Source organism: Microcaecilia unicolor, chromosome 3 (assembly GCF_901765095.1).
Source record: "Microcaecilia unicolor chromosome 3, aMicUni1.1, whole genome shotgun sequence".
In the NCBI taxonomy this organism is placed as follows: domain Eukaryota; kingdom Metazoa; phylum Chordata; class Amphibia; order Gymnophiona; family Siphonopidae; genus Microcaecilia; species Microcaecilia unicolor.
In genome coordinates, this window is record NC_044033.1 from 231,694,972 (window position 1) to 231,719,432 (window position 24,461).

A 24,461-nucleotide genomic window follows, 5' to 3' on the forward strand; every position below is an offset into this window, starting at 1 on the left:
CAAATCTTCCTCGGTGAAGACCAAAACAAAGAATTCATTTTATCTCTCCGCTATGGCTTCGTTGTCCCCGAGTGCCCCTTTTACCCCTCGGTCATCTAGCAGTCCAACCAATTCTTTTGCCGGCTTGCTTTTAATATACTTTAAAAAAAATGTTTTTACTATGTGTTTTTGCCTCCAAAGTAATCTTTTAAAGTCCCTCTTTGCCTTCCTTATCAGCACTTTGCATTTGACTTGCCGTTCCTTATGCATTTCATACATTCTTTTGCTTGACATCTGTTTTTTTTATTCCACACTCTTTGAGCTGAAGTGTTTCCTTACTTCATTATGAATCTACCTATTCGTGAAAAAATTCAGTAAAGCAAACATTTACAAGATAAAAACATATGATGGAGAAGCCACAGTAGTTTAACGTTGGATTTCACTCCCTGTCCAAAGACCAATGGGTCAGGTTTTCAGGATATCCCTAATGAATATGATTCCAAATTATATATTAGGGATGTCAAATTTTAATAGTCAACATCTATTTACCATATTATGACTAATAACATTCCTTTTCCAATTTATTCTATCAAATAAAAGGGGGACTATGAGAATGTAATATGCATAGATCAGGGCATTCCCTATGTTTATATTGTATTTATTGTAAGTTTGCCATTCAAGCGGATACATTGTGGATGGCTAATATATAGAAAGAGTTTGTATTGCATTCCAAAATGGACTCTCACCAGGTGATTTATGGCACTGACTACCCACGTCAACTGTAGTATATAAGGGAAATGAAGCGAAAAATTAAATACAGGATCGACCAGCACTTGAGCAATATCAGGTTACAGCGAAGAGTTTCATCTCTCGTAGCTGGATTAGGAAGCAACACAGCTTAGAGGAGCTGCAAATTATTATACTTATGCAGGCTCTAATGCTACAGGGAGGAGATGTCAATAAAATGTTGGTCTTACAGGAACAGAGACTAATATATGGGGATTTGAGTTGTAGTAGCAACAGGATTGTATAAATACTGCGCATACGTGGGCGTTTCGGAAGTGGAACGCCTAGCATGAGTGGTATGGGGTGATCCAGCTAATTTTTGAAGCTTATTAAAAGGTATTGTTTTTAAATATGTTATGGTATGTAGTAAGTAAACAGTATAGCACAGAATGTGATTGATATTTTTCTTTATAGTAAGATCTCCTGATAAAAGATTTTTGAAACATGACCAGTGTCGAGACCCCAAGAGTCGATTCTGTGCAAAGGATTGAACACAGCTCCATTTTTAAAGAAACACTTATTTGGATTTGAGGATGCAGTTTGGATTAGCTATTTATTGGGCATCTGCAGACATTTTTTTGTAGTGGCAAGAGACCAGGAACAAAACTACAACTACATCAACGCTAACGTTGATGGAGTTTTGCTATTAAACAATTCAGTAGTGAAAATTTGAGTGACTGGTGATAATTGATGAGCCTTTTTTTGAGTAATGCTAATTTGGACAAATCCCAAATGCTCCTACTGCTGAGAGTCGATGGCTGATGGAAAGATCAATGGGTAATTGTCAAAGGAACATCACAATGAAACTGTAATGATCTTTATATTTGTAAGCTGACTCATAGGCTGTCATACCAGTTTAGTTAGTGTAAGAGATAACCTAGTTTTGTATGTATAGGTTTTAAATGTGTATTTTTGAATTTTTGTAGTGTGAATAAAGATTTTTGAGAATTGGAAAAGGAATATTAGTCATAATATGGTAATGAATATGCACGAGAGATTTATAAGCCTACTATTCCCATTGAATGCAAATTATTCTCAGGCACAGTAATTAGGGATATCTTGAAAATCTGATCTATTGGTGGCCCTCAAACTGTGAGAAGAGCAAGCACTATAAGGTTGAATAGGAGATACAACTATATTGGTACAAGTACAGTAGTCCTCACAATAGAATTACAGATCAGACACAGCATTACAGAACTCAGCCAATTTATTTGAACAGGATTAATATCAAACAATTTAACGATTGGATTTTGCCACTCGTTCAAGCTCATCCTTCTTCTTAATGGCGTATGAGTTTGAGGACCCCTGGCAGGAAAGAGAAAAAAAAATGTAAGAATCATACCTCCTCATGTATTCATTTTGATTTATATTCCAGCTATATTTAAATTCTGGGTGACTCATAAAGCGAAGTTACAAACCCAAGGAAAGTGTTCTCAGAGGACACTAAGACATACATTTTTACATGTGAATGTCATCATCCATGGAGCCCCATGTGGATGTTACCAAGTGTTCTACTGCTTCTAGAAGACTTTGGCAGGTCCCCACCATGCATGTACGAGTGCCTTACTGCCTGCCTGACTTGTACAGGACCCGCAGTTGGATAAAAAAGCATAGAGAATACAACTCTTATTGGAGGTGGGAGAGTATGTATGTCCTGCTGTCCTCAAAGAACACCTTCTACAACTTCATTCTCTCAGAGGACAAGCAGGACAATACCTTCTCGCATGTGGGAATCCCTAGATACCAGGCTCACCGATGCCCCAAAGCAAACTTGGGCACTAGAGGCCATTAGCGCTGAACTAGCCACATTAGTGAGCACAGACGCTATGGCACAGGAAATGAGTGCACTAGAAATTAGAGCAAATAGCATGCTAATGTAGTCAAACGCATGTTAATGAGGTCAATTCCTATTACATCCCAATACTCTGAGAACAGTGCACAAAACAAAGCCGACTTACCGCTGTAAAAAAAAAAAAAAAAAGTAACAACACTAGCTTGGAGCAGATGTTAGGGGGTTTGAAGAGAGAATTTCTCATGATTCTTGCTCTAGAATCTGCTGGTTTTTATACAGTTTGGATGCAGAAGTAAGCCCATGCAAGCCCCTAAGCACCAGTAGTGAGAAACAAATGTGCACAAGTCCGAGCAAACCCTATTTCCTGTATTTAAATATAAGCCTTCCAAGTTAAAAAAAAAATACAAAACAAAAAACCTGAAAAGCTTGTATTTAAAGGCACTGAAAACCGATACCAGTATGTGCTTCACGTTTGGGATTGCTTGGCACATGCACACAGGAGCTGCACTTACCACACTAACTTTTTTACATATGTGCCAAGCACGTCCCCCCTCCTTGCTTTCGCTTTAACAGCGCATATAAAATTTGCATACCGTTTCCTTTGAGCACTGGCGAGCTAGTTTTTTGCACTGTTCCAGCAGTATTTTTTTCCAGCACTGTTGGCTTACCACTGGAGTTGAGCATTGGGCCACAAAACAGCCAACAGGGACTTGCAACAGCAAGGCCAACATGAACCAAGAACAACAAAAAACAGGCCTGTTGTGAAGAATAGACCTAGGAGGATTCATTTGGATTCTGACGCTCGGAGGAGGGAAAGGTGAGTAGTGGAGTGCCTCAGGGATCGTTGCTGGGGCCGATTCTGTTCAATATATTTGTGAGTGACATTACCGAAGGGTTACAAGGTAAAGTTTGCCTTTTTGCGGATGACACCAAGATTTGCAACAGAGTGGACACCCCGGAGGGAGTGGAAAACATGAAAAAAAAGATCTAAAGAAGCTGGAAGAATGGTCTAACTTTTGGCAATTAAAATTCAATGCAAAGAAATGCAAAGTGATGCACTTAGGGAGTAGAAACACAAGAGAGACGTATGTGTTAGGGGGGGAGAGTCTGATAGGCACGGACGGGGAGAGGGATCTTGGGGTGATAGTATCTGAGGACCTGAAGGCGATGAAACAGTGCGACAAGGCGGTGGCCGTAGCTAGAAGATTGCTAGGCTGTATAGAGAGAGGTGTGACCAGCAGAAAAAAGGAGGTTTTAATGCCCCTGTATAAGACGTTGGTGAGGCCCCACCTGGAGTATTGTGTTCAGTTTTGGAGGCCGTACCTTGCGAAGGATGTTAAAAAAATGGAAGCGGTGCAAAGAAAAGCTACGAGAATGGTATGGGATTTGCGTTCCAAGACGTATGAAGAGAGACTTGCTGACCTGAACATGTATACCCTGGAGGAAAGGAGGAACAGGGGTGATATGATACAGACGTTCAAATATTTGAAAGGTATTAATCCACAAAAAAATCTTTTCCGGAGATGGGAAGGCGGTAAAACGAGAGGACATGAAATGAGATTGAAGGGGGGCAGACTCAGGAAAGATGTCAGGAAGTATTTTTTCACGGAGAGGGTGGTGGATGCTTGGAATGCCCTCCCGCGGGAGGTGGTGGAGATGAAAACATCCTGTGCAGAAGGAATAGATCCTCAGAACCTTAGCTAAAATTGGGTGGCAGAGCAGGTGGGGGGAAGAGGGGTTGGTGGTTGGGAGGTGTGGATAGTGGAGGGCAGACTTATACGGTCTGTGCCAGAGCCGGTGATGGGAGACGGGACTGGTGGTTGGGAGGCGGGGAATACTGCTGGGCAGACTTATACGGTCTGTGCCCTGAAAAAGACAGGTACAAATCAAGGTAAGGTATACACATATGAGTTTATCTTGGGCAGACTGGATGGACCGTGTAGGTCTTTTTCTGCCGTCATCTACTATGTTACTATGTTACTATACAAATTCTGTGGAACTGTCCGACCAAACCGGCCATCGCAGCAGATGTTCTACTCAAGACAGCAGTGAGATGTGAATATGTGGGCTGAAGACTACATTGCAGCTCTGCAAATCTTTTCAATGGAGGCTGATCTCAAGTGGGCTACCGACGCAGCTGGGTGGACTATCAATGGGCTTTAGTCTGCTCCAGATAGAAGGCCAAGGTGTGCAGTGCACTTTCACCAGGATGGGTATGAGGTTTTGGAAAATAAATGTTGACAGAACTGACTAAGATGGAATGCAGACATTACCTTAGGAAGGAAATTTGAATGTGTATACAGAACTACTTTGTTATGATGAAACTTTGTGTAAGGTGGATTCAGCTACTAGGGCCTGCAGCTCTCCGAGACTGTGAGCTAAAGTGACTGCCATCAAAAACAAAACCTTCCAGGTCAGATTACTTTAGATGGCATGAAAGCTTCTTCTGAGCCACTTGATTCATCAGCTGGGTGAGGATGACGATTGAGGTTCATGACACAGCTGGAGGTTTGATGGAAGGTTTTGTCATAAAAACTAACAACTAGATGATGTACAGAGATACTGCTTACCATCACCTAATTGCACCAAAGTGAACCCTTTTTTAAACCAAACTCAGGAGACATGCAGAAGGTACTCAAGCAGTTTTTGTGTTGGACAAGAGAAAAAAACCTAGGACGGGCAGTGGTTCCCCAAACCTGGTCCTGGAAGCACTCCAGCCAGTCAGATTTTCAGGATATCCACAGTGAATATTCATGAGAGATTTGCATGCAGTTTTTGTGTAGGACAAGAGAAAGGATCTAGGGCAGTGGTTGTCTTCAGAGAGAAAAACAATTACTTCCTTTGGATAAAATAAGTAGGAACATTAAATGACAACTGCTTCAAACATTACCGCAAAACAAGTAACTGCTGTAAGAAAAAAAGAAGCTTTAGGTATTGCTTCCAAAAGATTGAGGTGTTACTTAGCTAGCAGCGCTCAGTGTTTGGCTGTCCGCCACTGGCATTACACCTGGAAATTCAATGCCAGGCCACATCTGCGCTCTGGCACTGAATTTCCAGCTGATTAAATACAATATTCAGCACTTAACAGGCTATGCGCATAAAGATAGGACTCCATAAAGGTCAATGTTATCTATGTGATTACCTTGGTCAGATAAATAGTGAATATCAGAATTTAAACAGCCAACTTCTGACTATGCTTACGGAATGCCCCCAAAATAGCCAGATTTGAATTAGATGCTAACTGGACATTTTCAGCAGCACTAACCAGTTAAGTGCTGCTGAAAATAAGTGGTTAGCCTTGACAAGTGATTCAACCAGCCAGGAGAAGTTTCTGGCCAATTTAATCGCTTTGAATATTGACCCCTTAGTTTCCAAACAAAGCATGAATGGCAACATATCCTATGAGGCCAATTTGGTCACATACAGTATGTGTCTCCCAGGGAGGAAGAATTTAAACAATAGATATCCCTGATTGGTAGAGTGAAGGGAACAACTGGGTTGATTAAGGCCTTTGGACATAACAGGATGTTATCTATAGCTTTGTTGAATCGACAAGCACAGAAGAACAAAAAACCTCCACACAGGTCAATGCAAGCAGGCAAACACCACGAAGGTGACACAAAAGATGCTGTAGAAAAAGCATCCAAAAAGCTCAAAGAGTTGTATAATGCAGAGGTTGAACCTCTCAGCGTTCAAACTCTGCATTATACAGGGACTCCTGAGGCAGGCCTTTCTGGCCGAAATACAATTCGTGTCAAGTCCATTGTATACTTTTAAATAAACTCCTGATGTGAACTCTGAGTCAGTTGGACATTTTTTCTACAGCATCTTTTGTGTCTCCTCCTATCTATAGCTTTGTGCGAGGACTACACTGTCTCCAAATGGGCCTGTTTTGTATGTACAAATTAAGAATAACCCCCAAAGTAGCAGTCTTTTTCCCTCAAAACAGCAATTCCACCACTGGTCTACAAGCCTACCCAATAAACAGATGTAAGACTTGCAGTTGCTCTCACCTTGGCAGCATTGATGAGCTCATCAGCCAAGCATTCAGCAATGGTCTTGATATTACGGAAGGCAGCTTCGCGGGCTCCAGTGCACAACAGCCAGATAGCCTGAAACAGAAGAGAGTATGACTAAGTATGGTGAACGTAAGCAGTGGCATCCTGCCATCAACAGTGAACAATCTGAATCACCTGAAAATACTTAAGTTTATTTACATTGCTCTCTCCTGCAAATACAAAGAACCCCAGCTAGTCAGATTTTCAGGATATCCACAATGAAATTAATGAATACAATACCTGCTCAGTATGGAAATCTTTCTTGCATATGCAGAAATCCTGAAAACATGACTAGCTAGGGTTCCCCTAAGACAGGTTTGGGAACCACTGACCAATTATAAAATTAAAAACTTTACCATAACCTCTAGCAATAAATCCTGGAGTTATTGCATTGACTGAAAAGATGCATTTTCGGGGAGCACAGAGACTTCTAGTGATTCCCTGTTTGGGAGGAAGGCTGACTGACCTGCCAATACCACTTATGAGTGATGCTGAATGTCATCTTTGAGCACAGTGCCCCTCTGTATTAATCTGTGCCATTCCCATGGCATACACACATCAGGCCCCTCAGGATCCCCTTTGGCGCCCCCTGGGATGCTTAGCAGGCAAGGCTGGAGTGTCTTGAGGAGAGAGGTAGAGTCGCTAGAGCGGCTTTGACTTGTGCAGCAGAAAAGCTTTATACATTTGAACAACAAATTCTGGCGGGAAACTCTCCCCAGAAGTCCCCGAGGGCAAAGAGAGTGGAAAAACTGCTTGCTCCAAGCCAGGAGGCTGAAGATCAACAGGTCTAATCTCCGAGGCAGCCTGAGGCAAAACGGCACGCCTGAACCGACCTCATCTCCTGCTGGCTCACACATGGCCAGTGCCGCCGAAAACGACCCTCGAGGGACGGCTTCTAAAGAGGTATCCACTGTAGTGCAAAACTTACAGACCCCCCCGACACCGCCAAGTTGCGCCACAGACAGACGGAGCAGCACTTCAGTTTTTCGGCCACGGCGTTAATGCAGAACAATGGCGCTGTCTCCCCCACCAATACAAAGCAAGCCGCAACAACTAGAGCTGACTAAAATCGAGGTTGACCCAGAGCTGCCTTGCTCCATGTCGCCTACAACACAACAGTGCTCAAGCTGGTACTCTGTTTTGTTTGGTTTTTTTTTAAACAGCAGCTGTGCCTCTCCCAAAGCCTTTACACACTCTTCCCCCGAAGAGGTGAAGGCTTGCTAACAACCTGCAGGACTGCTAAGGCAGGGAGACCAAGGGAGGATAGGTGAGGAGGGACCCAGCCACCTGAATGTAACACTCCCAAGGCTAAATGAGACCCCCCCAGACAGACCAAGAGACACCAGGGCACAGAAAAGCCAAACACTAACCAGTTTTTTTTGTTTTGTTTTTAATAGAGAAGTAAAAAAAAAAAAAAAAAAAGAGAGAATAAGAGAGACTGAAATGGCTCACCATCTTCCATCTGCTAGAGACTGATAATACTGAGTCTTAGCCAGGGCTCTTACTGGCTCTCTCTAATCAGAGATTTCAGTCTCCACCTGCTGGAAGGCATGCACAACCCATCAGTTGCATAATGGGCCGGTTCGGAGGGACACTAATGAACTCCAAGTTTACCTAACTTACACAATAATGCAGCAAACTGAAGTAAAACTGATGGTATTTTTTGACTCAATAGTTTCACTCTCAACACTAAAGCTACCAATAAAAACTATGTACAGGTCTAAAACCATATTGTGTATCATGCAAACACTGAAAATTATCTAAAAAAACGACATTGTTTGAACTGCAACTAATGATTCAACAAGCTTGATCATCCATGGTATACTTGCTATAGGACGAAAATTAGAGGGCACTGTTATATCTGCTCCCTCCAATTTTGGAATTGGTGTTAAAATCATTTCTCCCAACTCTAAGGGAAACAGACCTTCCATAACCACTGCATTAACAAAAATGGTGAACCACCTATAACTTCCTCAGGAACATTCTTCAACAAATTGGAGGGCAAAAAAAAATATTTTTTTAATTGAGCAAACAAGATTTCTTAGCGAGAGAATTCAATTTGACTGATACCTCACTCTCCTGAATGATTTGAAATGATATACATATTTGATTAACTAAAATATCTCTTCCAAGAGGGATCTCTTTATTTCTAAACTCAGTAATACATACAGTATCTATATCTGGTAAGGAAAATCTCATTTTTCCACCTTACCTACAAAGTATTTTGCCAATACCCCTGCTGATGGATGCTGTGTTTCAGGAATCGCAAAATCAAGAGGAAAGGAGATTTGGACAAGGGAAAAGAAGCTCTGCCAAGAAAGCCAAGGCCTCTTGTTCAAAGACCAATCTGAAAGGTCTGGGACAAGAGGATGCACAGCCAAAAAACACATACTGTACACTTTTACCCAATCTGACTCCACCCAAAATTGCATCTGATGCCAACTGACTCCATAATGCCAACATCACAGCCCTGCATACTAGCTCCACTGCACCATATGGGATTACTAGCATTGGTCCAATGGTGCACGGGCTGCTGTAGCTGTCTTTCTTCTATGTTTGTGCAGCGCTGCGTATGCCTTGTAGCGCTATAGAAATGCTAAATAGTAGTAATAGTAGTAGTGTAGCCACCACTAGCTGGCCCTTCTCAATGTGTAGGAAAATAAGGATGCTATACTGCAGACTCCCTCAAGGTATATGCTGTCTTCCTACTGTACCTGGGAGAAAATAACTGCTACTCACAGTACATGCATAACTTCCCCACATCTTCTACAGCACCAACTGTACTCAGTTCCTCCCACTGGGCTTCAATGAGTGTCAGATACAACTCCTGACAGTCACTTCTTTCCGCTGAAGAAACTTTTGTCTTTTTTTTTTAAACTCCACTAGAGGCTGCTACTTTTCAAGACCAATCCAAATAAGAGCATGTTTGGTTTTTTTTTTTTTTTTTTGGGGGGGGGGGGAGGGGAGAGAGGGTCCCCAGTAGGAGCAGAACCAGCTTGACGCAATGAACCTGCCGGGAGACACTCGAAACCAAATAGCTGCTGGAAGGAAGAAACCTGGGAGCACAAATAGCTTCTTACCCACCAGAAGGCCTGAAGGAAACCTACTCTCTACCTGGGAAAAAAATCCACAGATTGCTTCCCTGGGAGCTAGGGCTTTTATCTTTCAAGCGAAGCAGCTCAGAGGGTTGCTAAAGAATGAAGTCTGCTCCATAAGACAGCGACCTGAAGCCTAGAACCTTAGGAGCTTAAATCAACCTGGCTGCCCCAATCCTGTATATGTACCATCAGCTGGAGAGGAAAAACACTTGCAAGTGCCCTGTATACACAACGACTTTAGTATGCATCATCACAAAAATACTTGTGGTCATGTCTTACCTGGGCTAGTCTATCAGGATAGGGAAAATTATTTTAACATTTGCTACCAGCTGGTACTAGGAGGAACCACGCCCCCTTTAAACTAAGGTAAAACAGGCCTATAATGGGTTCTCCATCAGACACGTTCCATACTTAAGTGGTACACAGTCAACTTCTTGTTATAGATACATCCTGTGTTAGTTTTTAGAATATTACAATGCGACATCATCAGTGCAGGAACATGCTCCAAATCTGGCCTCTCGGTTATTTTTGACACTTGTGATGCAGTTCTCAGCTCTGAACTTTGTGCACGAATGTTGTGCTAGTACCTGGTTAACCCTACGTAGAGGGGATACATCCACAGCCTGCCGTCTCACTGTTCCAGCTCTGCCAATACGGGTGGAATCCTCCCGAGGGCCACTATTAATAATGGCATTCACCAGGACCTGCAAGGGATTCTGCAAAAGGGAAACAAAAACAGTAGTGAAAAACATCATATGAGCACGTTTTGTAATTAAGGCAGTAATGACAAAGAAGTTTCTTTTATTTGCCATGTGAGCACATGTATCCCCAATATAGGGTTTAGAAAGTCCCCCTACTAACATGCATTAGTTGGTACAGACTATCTTAGAAATATACTTTAAAAGTACACCATCACTGGGTACTCAGCTTTAGATCTTCCTTACCTCTCCTGTAAGCAAGTGGATGATCTCAAAGGCGTGTTTTACAATACGCACAGTCATCAATTTCTTGCCATTGTTACGGCCATGCATCATCATGGAGCTGGTGAGGCGTTCCACAATAGGACACTGGGCCTTGCGAAAACGCTTAGCAGCATAGCGGCCAGCGCTGTGGGGCAGGTATTTGGCATACTTCTCCTTCACAGCAATATAATCCTAGAGGGAAAAAGTATACTAGGTAAACTGTGTGTGTGTGTTATCGGCACACATGCTTAATCTAGGTTTAGGTATTTCCAGATAGCATAAAATGTCACTTGATCTAGGATATCTTGACCAATGCTACAAACTTTCCCTAATCAAATATATTGAAACAAATTTATCAACATTTGCAAGGAAAGCTGCATTCTAGTCCACTGCTTCCCCAAAAGCTGTCAGTTCATCTTATTTTTTCAGCAATTTTACAAAGCCCAATTTCCACACAAATAATTCTCCTAAAATACACAGAGAAGACCCTGCTCCTACACTTTAAACAATCAAAATGGGCAAGTGATATCCATGAAGGAAATCTGTCCTTTATCTAAAACACCAAGAGAAGCTAATTCATTCTGTAGAGCGGTGATGCTTGAACTCTACCCAAAAGAGAAAATGGCAATCAACTTGATCACTAAAGACAGACAGACAGACTCAAATATTTACCTAGCTTATATTCCAAAGTAGGTCACAAGCCGAAATGTGGACTTGTTTTCAGAAACATTTGACAAGCAACCTTACAAAGCAAAACTTGCATACCTTAATATCCTGTTCTCTATAGACAGCAAATAAGCCACACACGTGAAATTGTGTCACCAATAGTAATGGCTTTTCTGCACGTGTATGGGTGCACTACAATGCCCAAATCAATCACCTAACAACTTAAGGCAGGGCTCCACAAATCCCAGGTACCAGATTGTAGAAACTGGGCAACATTCTGGGGAAGGGGGCGCCTATTCCAAAAGGATGGGCTCCACCTTAACTAGGGTGGGACCACGCTGCTGGCATCGGCATTTAAAAAGGAGATAGAGCAGCTTTTAAACTAGAAACTGGGCGAAGGCCGACAGTCACTCAAAAAGCACATGGTTCGGCATAAGGTATCTTTCAAAGATATCACCATAACAGGGAAGATAAGGTATCAGGTAATGAGGTTGCAAAAGAGACCGTAGTAGATCAGATGTCCTTAAATAAAAACAAAAATCAGACAAAAGATTGCAAATTAATACTGTCAAGTACTAAGCATCATGTAAATAGGAACAACAAACATAGTTTGAAATGTCTATATGCGAATGCCAGAAACCTAAGAAATAAGATGGGTGAGAATATATTGCACTAAATGAAAAATTAGATATAATAGGCATCTCTGAGACCTGGTGGAAGGAGGATAACCAGTGGGACACTGTCATACCAGGGTACAAATTATATCGTAGTGATAGGGTGGATCGAATTGGAGGGGTAGCATTGTATGATAAGGAGGGCCTTGAATCAAATAGATTGAAATTTCTGCAGGAAACAAGATACATCTTGGAACCCCTATGGATTGAAATTCCATATGTAAAGGGGAAAAGGATAGTGATAGGAGTGTACTACCATCCGCCTGGCCAGGATGCAGGACTTAGGTGTTTCGGAGCCTGAAGCAAGATAGCAATGACCAAATGAGTAACCCTTTCAATGGCCAAGCTGTAAGACCAACGGGGCACAAATCCCCCATGAGCACCGGATCTTGCTTCAGTAGACTATGTACCTGACCAACTGCACCAGGAGTAAATCACTCCGAATCAAAGTGTGTCCAGCCACCTAGTGGAGGTAGAGAACTGAAAACTGAGCTGAGACACTTCCTGGCATCCAGTCCAGCTCCTCAGTATTTTCTATCTCCACCTGCTGGTTGATGGACACAACTATCCCGCAGGTTCTGAAATAGAAGGATGCTACATAATGAAAACATATGTTTGAGCATTACAGCTGAGATAAATTTTGATTGTATAATGATTTAGACCCTTTGAAATGTGATTAGCAAGGGGATATTCATATATATTTGAATTATGTTTTTAATAAATGATCAGTGATCCTAAGTCAACATTTAACTTTTTACATGCAGTATGGTAACCCACGTTTATGCATGCTGTGTTATCAGTTTGTTTAAATATGTATTCTTTTAGTTTTTGCCCTGATGCAGGTGTAAGTCAAAACACAACCACCATCAGGTTTGGTTTAAAAAAAAGTGACTGATTCCATATTGCTGTAGTCTGTGTGTTTCGACATCCAACTCTTTCTACACCTCTACTTTTGACTATTGGGATCTGCCTCTATTTTCTTCATCCTTAGAAAAGCAACTACAACAAGTTAATACCAAGCATGGCATGTGAGAGAAATCTGCGAGTAGGAAACAAATGTTAGGCTCCTTATAGCAGTGTTTCCCAAGTCCAGTCCTGGAGTACCCCTTGCTAATCAGGTTTTCAGGATATCCACAATGAACAGGCATTAAAGATTTGCATATAATGGAGGTAGTGTATGCAAATCAAGTTCATGCCTATTCACTGTGGATATATTGAAAACCTGACTGGAAAGTGGGACTCCAGGACTGGATTTGGGAAGCACTGCCTTATAGTATTGTTAGTTTCTACTAATCCTCCATCCTTCTTTGGTGTGGAGAGGGAGCAGCCCCAAGCTACAAAGGTGCTTCCTAAGCCCCAAGGCAGGCATCAATGTTTAAGTATCCAAGTATTTTCAACCCTTGCTCAAAGGGATGTAAAGTGGAACCGAGTGAACCAAATGCTTCTGGTCAACTATACCTGCAAAGAGATGTCATTGATCTGCACGTCATCTGTGCTCCACTTCCCAAAAAGCTTAATTTCTGGAGTTTCTGAACCCGCAGGTACTGTTTCCCACTCAGTCATTCTGCAAAACAAAAAAGAACAAGGCATTACAAAATACTTCAAAGCATGCACATCCCCTTTTCTGTCATAGTAAAAAAAGATTACACGTTAGTATTCCAAATGGTACAGCCAGAAATCCCTCTCCCATGGCAGCCAACAGTAATTCAAGCACGGATTTTGAATCGAGTCATCAGCATATTTGCATGAATCATCATCTTTATACTTCTTAATCTTACATTAAATATGCAAAACGTTTTCCAACATTATGTCCAAGTTTTATTTTTGAGGTTTTTTTTTTTTTTTTTGGGGGGGGGGGGGGGGGGGGGTGGTAAGTAAAGGTAAGGCAACTGTGTATATTTCTCATTTTGTTTAGTTTCCCCATGTCATTTCCAGGACAGAGTAACCCTGATATCTATTGAGGTGTATGAAATGTAAATCAGACATTTTGACATCTTAGTTTTTGTTTCATTAGAAATTAATACGTTATAGGAAGTTTAAGAAGTTTGGAACAAAATTACTAACCAATTCCTCAGCCAAAGCCACCTCTGGGCAAGCTGAGATCCTGACTACAAAGAATGTTTTACCAAGAAAGCTATCCAGGATTCCAGCCATGCTATATCAGATCAGTACAGAGCAAAATGGTGGAAACTGTTATAAAGAACAAAGATACCAGACTAATAAACATAGGTTAATGGGACAGAGTCGACAAGCACTGAAGAACAAAAAACCCTCGCACAGGTCAGTACAAGCAGGCAAACACAGCGAAGCTGACAAAGATGATGCAAAAAAAAAAAAAAAAACCTCAGAGTTCACATCAATAGCTTTATTCAAAGTATAATGGACTCGACACGAATCGTTTTTCGGCCACTGAGGCCTGCTTCAGGAGTGCCTGTGAAATGTACATAAATGCCCTCTCAGCGCTCTACAGGTTTTGAAGACAAAACCCTAGTCTCAGTGTAACAACTGTAGGAGCGCCTATATCAGAGATCACAGCGAATATATATTGCTGTTCGCTGCGATCTCAGTGGCCAAAACACAAATAAAGCTACTGATGTGAACGCAAAGTCCACTGGACTTTTTTTTGTTGCATCATCTGTGTCACTTTCGCTGTGTTTGCCTGCTTAATGGGACAGAGTCAATATGGATTCAGCCAAGGGAAGTCTTGTCTCACCAGCTTGCTACTTTTTTTGAAGATGTGAATAATCATGTGACTAAAAAGGTACTCCTGGTGGAATCGCTGCACAACTGTGCTGTGCTGAATTTGCACAAATACTTCACACCCACAGAATGTACAGAATTTTGCACAGCATTCGGGTCTCCCCCACTCCCCCTGCAGGAACTACCCAGGAGGAAGTGAATCACTGCACATCTGGTCTCTTCCTCCTCCTCCTATGCTGGCACCCAGCATTAGCAGGAAGCAAGGAATAATTGTGGGTGGGATACGGGGGAGGTTCAGATTCTGAAGAAAACACAGTGGCATTTTTGGCAGAAACCTGAACCCAGGTTTCAGGTCTGTTTTGGTGCAGAATTTGAAATCAAAATTCGGGCGGCCTCAAAAAAAGGAGATTTATTTCCTGTTCAGATCACTGGTAAGGCCTCACCTTGAGCAGTGTTGCCATTTTGACGTGGGGTCTGTACCAGAAGATATACAAGAAGAAACCAGAGGCAAATCAAAAGGCATGTAAAACTCAATAAAAATGATTTAGAAAGGAAAAGAAAGAAAAGACCCCAGGACCAAAATACGCATAACAAGGGAAGTCAAAACATTTAAATACCTGAAAGATATTACTCCAACCTATGTGGACTTGGAGAAGCAATTACAGGCCTAACCAAAGTAGCTGGGCAACTTAGATGTTTTTCTGCAATCTGCTTTTAAGTGCTCATAGTAATATTTTCAAATCATTCACCAATATGAATTTTAAAAATGTTTTTTAACCTGCAACACTTTTGTCCCAAAATTGTGTAAAAAAACAACCAGAATAGGCCTAGCTCCTTTAGAAACTGGCACGTTGCAGGCACCAGATAATTCACTCCACTTCTTTCTGCTTTTGTTCTATTTTTATCTTTTTTTTATTAGTTTGTTTTCTTTGCTTGTTCCCTTTCTGGTTTTCAGTTCCTTCCATTGCATCCCTTCTGCCCGTTTCCTCTCCTTAGCTTTCTCTGGGCTCACACTCTTTCACTTGCTGCCAGCAACAAAAGCCGTTGCCTCTCCTCTTTCCTGGAACCCAGGCCCCAGAATAGCCTCAAACCCCAAGAGTCGAATTGTAGGTGCTCAAGCGCCTAGGACTTTGAGGCTTTACCTTTCTCCGATGGAGGAGTAGCCTAGTGGTTAGTGCAGTGGACTTTGATCCTGGGGAACTGAGTTCAATTCCCACTGCAGCTCCTTGTGTCTCTGGGCAAGTCACTTAACCTCCTATTGCCCCTGGTACAAAATAAGTACCTGAATATATGTAAACCACTTTGAATGTAGTTGCAAAAACCTCAGAAAGGCGGTATATCAAGTCCCATTTCCCTTTCCCTATTGGAGATTCTAGATGGAATGTTGCTACTATTGGAGATTCTAGATAGAATGTTGCTATTCCACTAGCAACATTCCATGTAGAAGTCTGCCCTTGCAGATCAGCAATGCGGCTGCGCAGGCTTCTGTTTCTGTGAGTCTGACGTCCTGCACATAGACTCACAGAAACAGAGGCCTGTGCAGCCGCATTGCTGATCTGCATGGGCAGGTTTCTACATGGAATGTTGCTAGTGGAGGAGTAGGCTAGTAGTAAATACGGTGGACTTTGATCCTAGGGAACTGAGTTCAATTCCCACTGCAGCTCCTTCTGACTCTGGGCAAGTCACTTAACCCTCCATTGCCCTGGTACAAAATAAGTACCTGAATATATGTAAACCGCTTTGAAAGTAGTTGCAAAAACCTCAGAAAGGTGGTATATCAAGTCCCATTTCCCTTCAGACACTAGTGAGTGTAACCTGCATCACTTAAGTGTAATCGCACAGTTTTTTTGGGCGCATAAAGAAACCGTTGTAATAATCTCACTGTACTTCTTTTCCTCAGTCATCACATAGTAACAAAGTAGATGACGGCAGAAAAAGACCTGCATGGTCCATCCAGTCTGCCCAAGACAAACTCATATGTGTATACCTTACCTTGAATTTGTACCTGTCCTTTTCAGAGCACAGACCATATAAGTCTGCCCAGCAGTATTTCCCGCCTCCCAACCACCAGTCCCGCCTCCCATCAGCGGCTCTGGTACAGACCGTATAAGTCTGCCCTCCCCTATCCTCGCCTCCCAACCACCACCCCCCTCTTCCCCCCAACTGCTCCGCCACCCAATTCCTTTCCCCTCAGCACAATTAAATAATATTCGCCAATCTCACTCCTACTACTATTTAACATTTCTACAGCGCTACAAGGCATACACAGCGCTCTACACCATACACAAAAAAGACAATCCCTTCTCAAAGAGCTTACAATCTACATAAGAGGTATAAGATTGCAAAGCTCATCCACCAGAGGATGAGTACATATTAACACCCCTGTATTACAAATAGCTGAATAACCACCCCAACAAAACTGCTGAGAATGACAAAGCTGTGATCATCTGGGATCTTGTTAAAAGTAAACCTGAAGAGTCAAAGGAGGAATAAATGGCATTGCTAAAAGAAGTGTCAATACCAAATGACCATAACAGTATATGGAGGGAGAGAAAGAGAAATCCTCATGTACCCAAGGAAACAACCAGAGACCAAGAAATGGGGTAGAAAGCTACCACAAGCTAATCGTATTGGATGATTTTTAAAAATCCGGTTGGTGGTGCCCCAGTGAATTCTAGAAGGGAACTTTCTTTGGTATCTTAGGAAGAGCATCAGCAGTATATTTGCGACTGAGCTTGATACCCAACACTTTTCGATTTATAATCACTTGAGTTTGCACAAAAGACTTGACTACGCTCAGATTTCTCCATCAATTGCCAGTTGCTAGTGCTTTGAAAGAGTGGCTCTCTTCCTATTGACTCACTTGAATTATTAAAATGGTCTGGTGATCGGCTGGCCTCACGGGTTAACTAGGAAACAGCACATTTTAGAAAACAGAACCATCATCTATTCTGTTCAAACTCAAATCTCACACGGGGCCCAACTCGCGCTCTCTCTGCTACGTCAGGTGACGAGCATGTGTCTTGGGCCGGTTTTCCCTTCCCTCACTCGCGCTGCCCAGATCTAGCTCCAAGCCAACCTCACACTGTTCTAAAACCCACCACCATGAAAGGCCTCCTCCTCTTTTCCCATTAGCCTAATCTCAGTCAAGTATTTCTTCGTTACCGTTCCCTTTTTTTGTTCTTTTTTCAGTTGTAATATCACTGTGATAACTCACGCGACTACGCTCCCAGATTCGGGCCGTCTTCACGCTACCGCACCACAGGAGGAAAGAGAGCTAAAACGGGTTCTCCGGCCCTCATAATCAGGGGTAGTACTTCCGGGGTAAGGGAACATACTTACGCCACGAATGTATCTGCCATATTTGTTTTGGGTGTTCAAAGAGGTTAGAGCCAAGGAGAGGTTAGATTGTGAGCAGGAGACGCCGGATCGGCATAAGTATAGGCTGAAGCCAGTAGGCTCGCCTAAAAGAATAGCAAAAGATTTTTAGAAACATTGAGGTTTGATAAACAGCAGTGGAAGTGAGCCTATCTAGTCCACTGTAAGCAAGGAAGCCTATTTGGATTGTCTAAGTTTCCCCTTCCCAGCGCTGCCGTCATCGCCGTTCACTCAAACAAAGCAAGCAAACCTATGAGCTGCTTGATTCACACATTGTCGTTTTTTTTTATTGTTGCTCAATCTGTAACAAGTCTAAAGCTGTTTCAATTGGATAGGCAGTGCTTTAAATGATGAAGGACAAAAGTTTTGTTTTGTTTTTTTTACTTATACATAGTAACATAGTAGATGACGGCAGAAAAAGACCTGCATGGTCCATCCAGTCTACCCAACAAGATAAACTCATATGTGCTACTTTTTGTGTATACCTTACCTTGATTTGTATCTGTCATTTTCAGGGCACAGACCATATAAGTCTGCCCAGCACTATCCCTGCCTCCCAACCACCGGCTCTGGGACAGACCGTATAAGTCTGCCCAGCAATATCCTCGCCTCCCACCACTGGCTCTGCCACCTGATCTCAGCCAAGCTTCTGAGGATCCATTCTCTCGGAACAGGATTCCTTTATGTTTATCCCATGCATGTTTGAATTCCGTTACCATTTTTTTTACTTATTGGACAGCTTTTTAATTTATTTGAAAGCTTCCCATATGTAGATATAAATATCATGAAATAACAATTGAATATCACTAAAACAGCTTAAAAATTATTATATCTGGTAGAAACAGCAATTTTCAACTCTGTATTTTGTGCTCATTTTTTTACACTAAAAACTAAATAAATACACTGTATACAACACAGATGGCCAAATTTCAGTGAGGATATCCAATTCTGTTTCCTGATGGGTTCATCTTAAATGTTGTTGTAATCAGGTCCGCCGAGATGGGGGGGGGCAGGGGGGACAAAATTCCCCAGGCCCGGGCCTCTGGGGGGGGGGGGCGTCGCCGTCACTCCCTGGCATTGAAAGCGCAGCAAGCAGCGTAACTTCCGCGAGGGCGGGACCTGCTTGCTGCGCTTTCGGAGGTGAGGGCTTAAGGTCAGTGCAGAGGGCCCGCGGGTGGAGGGGGCCCAGCGACCTCGGGGGGGGGCCTTGTCCCGGGCCTGGCCCAATGTCTCGGCGGCCCTGGTTGTAATCTGCCTTGGGAGGCCTGGTGTTATAAAGAAGATGGAATAAATTGAAATTAAATAGAAGTAGAATTAAACTCTCCTTTCATTGGGGCACATGGAATCACATCTTCATCTGTTTCGTAAAAATTTACCTTTTAGATACACAAATGGATTATTCTGTTGTTTGAGCATGTTTCAGGGACAAGTGGTTTATAAGTCAAAATAATACAAATAATATTTTCTGTCAAACAGATCTCTCATTTGTTGAAACATAATTAAGGGGCCGTTTTACTAAGGAGTGCCGAAAAATGGCCTGTGCTGGTATAGGCGTGTGTATTGGATGCATGCAGGTCCATTTTTCAGCGCGCCTGCAAAAAAAGGCCCTTTTTTTGGCTGAAAATGGACGTACAGCAAAATAAAAATCAGCGCATGTCCATTCTGGGCCTGAGACCTGGGCCCGCCACCCATTGACTTAGCAGTAAGGTATCACACATTAACCAGGCCAATTATCGCCCAGTTAGCGCCACGTGGTAGAAAATAGAAATTATTATCTGCTGCGCATTTTGGACGTGCATCAAAATTAGAATTACTGCCTGGGGCCCATGGTAGCCCGCAGTAGCTTGTGCAGCATACAGATGTACACATAGGAAGTATTGGTTTCATCGGTTAGAGTAGTAATTAGTTATGAGAATCAGGCACTTAACAATCAGACTTACTAATAAGTACAATTTTAAAAAATATATATTAATTAGGTTGAATCTTGGGAGCAATTAACATCTTTGTTTTCCTATGCCTACATCAAAAGAAAAAGATGGCGTGCAGGAACTTGCTCCTTTTGATATGTGGATTGCAGAGGTAAATTATAAAAATGCACTTGCCTTTTTTATTACTACTATTTTAGAACGGTATTGGATAATGAGGGAAGGGCTTGCTTCATGCAGAAGTTCTGTCAAGTCAATCTAAATGTGCCAGCATTGCCAGTTCAGCACACTATTAGCCGCCAAGTTCATACAAAGTTAATTATGTTCAATAGAAAAATAAATCTGTTGGCTCAGACTACTTGCTATGTGAATATTCCATCACTGTTTCATTATTGCTACCAAGTATTACATATTAAGGGGTCCTTTTACTAAGGTGCACTGAAAACTGGCCTGCACTAGTGTAGGCATGTTTTGGGCGCGCACAGATCCATTTTTCAGCACACCTGTAAAAAATGCCTTTTTAAAATTTTTAAAACAAACAGAAAAGTGGGCACAAAACCAGGAGTCCCAGAGACTGGAGTCAAATATACTAATTAATAAAATTTGGTTTTGGCTTTACTGTGATCCAGTCTCTGGGACTCCTGGTTTTGTGCCCACTTTTCTGTTTGTTTTACAAAGTATCCGTGGGTCTTCTTTGAGTTCTCCACGCTTTGTGGATTCTCTATTGGATATATTTTTAAAATTTTTGCCAAAAATGGATGTGCATCAAAAATAAAAATTGGTGTGCATCCATTTTGGATCTGAGACCTTACCGCGAGCCATTGACTTAACAGTAAGGTCTCTCACATTAACCATGGGTCCGTTGCTTTTTAATGTATTTATAAATGACCTAGAGATGGGAATAACTAGTGAGGTAATTAAATTCGCCGATGACACAAAATTATTCAGGGTCGTCAAGTCGCAGGAGGAATGTGAACGATTACAGGAGGACCTTGCGAGACTGGGAGAATGGGCGTGCAAGTGGCAGATGAAGTTCAATGTTGACAAGTGCAAAGTGATGCATGTGGGTAAGAGGAACCCGAATTATAGCTACGTCTTGCAAGGTTCCGCGTTAGGAGTTACGGATCAAGAAAGGGATCTGGGTGTCGTCGTCGATGATACGCTGAAACCTTCTGCTCAGTGTGCTGCTGCGGCTAGGAAAGCGAATAGAATGTTGGGTGTTATTAAGAAGGGTATGGAGTCCAGGTGTGCGGATGTTATAATGCCGTTGTATCGCTCCATGGTGCGACCGCACCTGGAGTATTGTGTTCAGTACTGGTCTCCGTATCTCAAAAAAGATATAGTAGAATTGGAAAAGGTACAGCGAAGGGCGACGAAAATGATAGTGGGGATGGGACGACTTTCCTATGAAGAGAGGCTGAGAAGGCTAGGGCTTTTCAGCTTGGAGAAGAGACGGCTGAGGGGAGATATGATAGAAGTGTATAAAATAATGAGTGGAATGGATCGGGTGGATGTGAAGCGACTGTTCACGCTATCCAAAAATACTAGGACTAGAGGGCATGAGTTGAAGCTACAGTGTGGTAAATTTAAAACGAATCGGAGAAAATTTTTCTTCACCCAACGTGTAATTAGACTCTGGAATTCATTGCCGGAGAACGTGGTACGGGCGGTTAGCTTGACGGAGTTTAAAAAGGGGTTAGATAGATTCCTAAAGGACAAGTCCATAGACCGCTATTAAATGGACTGGAAAAATTCCTCAACGTTTGGGGAGCGTGCCAGGTGCCCTTGACCTGGATTGGCCACTGTCGGTGACAGGATGCTGGGCTAGATGGACCTTTGGTCTTTCCCAGTATGGCACTACTTATGTACTTATGTACTTATGTAATTGCTTACACACGTCATTGGAGTTACTGCCTGATTTTCGCTGTGCGCCAGAAAATAAAACATATTTTCTGGCACACGTTGCAGACGCGCATCAAAAATAAAATTACTTCACGGGCTACGCAGTAGTCTGGCAGTAACTCTAAATTGACTCACGTTGGGCATCAGGGTTTTGCTGGCAACAGGAACCTCTGGAGTTAATGGGACCTGTGGGTGCTGTACATATACAATCCAGAATGGTGAAGCTCCCGTGGAACTGCAGACTTGGTTGTTGTGACAAAACTCTGCCCATGGTAATAACTGCACCCAGTCATCCTGGAGGGCTGATACATACATGCAGAGGAATAATTTTAGACTCTGGTTCATCCGTTCCTTCTGCCCATTTATCTGAGGATGGTATCCAGAGGAAAAATTTAGTTTTACCTTTTAGGTCCAGTTAAGGTAACCTCAGAACTTGGATACAAATTGTACCCCTCAGTCCGATGTGATGGTCATGGGCAAACCATGCAGGAGAAAAGATATCAGTCATGAAATGTTGAGCTAATTCTCCCGTCGAGGTAAAAAATGGTGGCAATTTCCGTCAACTGGCTTCAGCCCATATACTCCCGGATTCTATATAGTACGCTTAGATTTAGGTGCCAAAATTGGTGCAGATTCTATAACACCATGCATAACTTAATTGGCTTAACAAAGTAATGAGCACTGATAAAAGCACTTAAACAATAATGAGCACTAATTAGCACTGATTAGAATTTAGGCATACAACTCGCTAAGCGTATTCTGTAACGATGTGCACCAAACTTCTAACGCTATTTTCCTTGCCTTCTTATCTTTTCAATTTTCTTACCCCCTACACACCATTGCGTTTTCTTCATTCAACTGACCAGAATCTTCTTACTCTCCCCTCCCCTACACAACTTCATTTAACAACTACCCGTACCTTGGCCTCAAACTCTGGAAGGCAAGTCTGTGCATGCCAATACAAGTTTTCAAGTTTATTAAAAATGTACTATCCCGCCCAACAGGACAACCATCGGAGCGGTGTACAGTCTAAAAAGAGAAAGGGGAAAATACTAACAAAAACAAACATGATACAGAAGAGTTAGGGTAGAACTACAATGTAAAAATAGGAAGGAGTAGGGGAGGAAAAAACAGCAAGGGAGGGAAACAAGTTTACCAGGTAAACATTGCCGTATTCGGAACAGCTAAGAATATGCATCTTTAAAAAGAAAAGTTTTAAGCTCAGTTTTGAAAAGTAGTAAAGAGATAATCTGTCTAAGATGGGAAGGTAGGGAATGTTTATGATACTGTATTGTAAAATTGGATTATTTATTTATTTATTGCATTTGTATCCCACCTCTTTGCAGGCTCAATTACTTTCTTATGCATTTTTCTTTGTTATGTATCCTATATTGTTTATTGCAAGCCACATTGAACTCAAACTTGTTTGGGATAACATGGGATATAAAAGTTGCAAATAAATAACATGGTGTGTCTTCTATGTTCGTGAAAATTTTCACGATGAGTGGGAATGCTGAGGAGATTAAGTTGAGCAGATCTGAGATAGCGAGTTTGAGAATAGGGAGTGAAGTATTGTGAGAGGTAAAGAGGTTCTGAGAAGATGAGGGGTTTGAAGATTAGCAAGAGACTCTTACATAAGTACATATAAGTATTGCCATACTGGGACAGACCAAAGGTCCATCAAGACCAGCATCCTGTTTCCAACAGTGGCCAAAAAAGTACAATACATTTTATGCTGCTTATCCTAGAAATAAACAATTGTGCCTGTGCTCTGTCGAGCATCAAAATATAACAAAATATTTAAACACACATGAATACAAGTGTATTGCTTCTTCAGCTTATTGAGAGTGGAGTAGTCTCATATATAGCACACGATAAAGATTATTTGATTTTTCACCCAATGACTGGGTGTATTATCTGTGTGTATTGTCTAATCATTGACTTAACCTCCACCTCCCTTTGCTAATCTTATATATGAAAATATATTTCTGTTTATCAATATGCTATCATCTAATTTTATGCAGCACTTAGCTTGAACAAGTTGGTGCTCTTAAAACCCCGACAGGTCCCCGTTTCGTGGCTACTTTTTCAAGGGGGAGTCACCAGTTCAAGTAACTGTCTCAAGTGCAACAGAGTAATGCTGCAGTTGCACTTGAGACAGTTACTTGAACTGGTGACTCCCCCTTGAAAAAGTAGCCACGAAACGGGGACCTGTCGGGGTTTTAAGAGCACCAACTTGTTCAAGCTAAGTGCTGCATAAAATTAGATGATAGCATATTGATAAACAGAAATATATTTTCATATATAAGATTAGCAAAGGGAGGTGGAGGTTAAGTCAATGATTAGACAATACACACAGATAATACACCCAGTCATTGGGTGAAAAATCAAATAATCTTTATCGTGTGTTATATATGAGACTACTCCACTCTCAATAAGCTGAAGAAGCAATACACTTGTATTCATGTGTGTTTAAATATTTTGTTATATCCTAGAAATAAGCAGTGGATTTCCCCCAAGTCCATTTTAATAAAGTCTATG

At 41.9% G+C, this 24,461-nt stretch overlaps 1 protein-coding gene across 1 annotated transcript; it reads right to left on the reverse strand.

The window, feature by feature from the left end:
- Nucleotides 1-1,954: 1,954 nt before the first annotated feature.
- Nucleotides 1,955-18,016, reverse strand: RPS5 (ribosomal protein S5). The gene is made up of 6 exons (XM_030197555.1): nucleotides 17,933-18,016; nucleotides 13,474-13,579; nucleotides 10,658-10,867; nucleotides 10,301-10,429; nucleotides 6,571-6,669; nucleotides 1,955-2,070 (listed from the first exon to the last, which is right to left on the reverse strand). The coding sequence occupies exons 2-6, from the start codon at nucleotides 13,576-13,578 to the stop codon at nucleotides 2,002-2,004; spliced, it is 612 nt and encodes a 203-aa protein (XP_030053415.1). The 5' UTR covers nucleotide 13,579; nucleotides 17,933-18,016; the 3' UTR covers nucleotides 1,955-2,001.
- Between the last annotated feature and the right edge of the window lie 6,445 nt (nucleotides 18,017-24,461).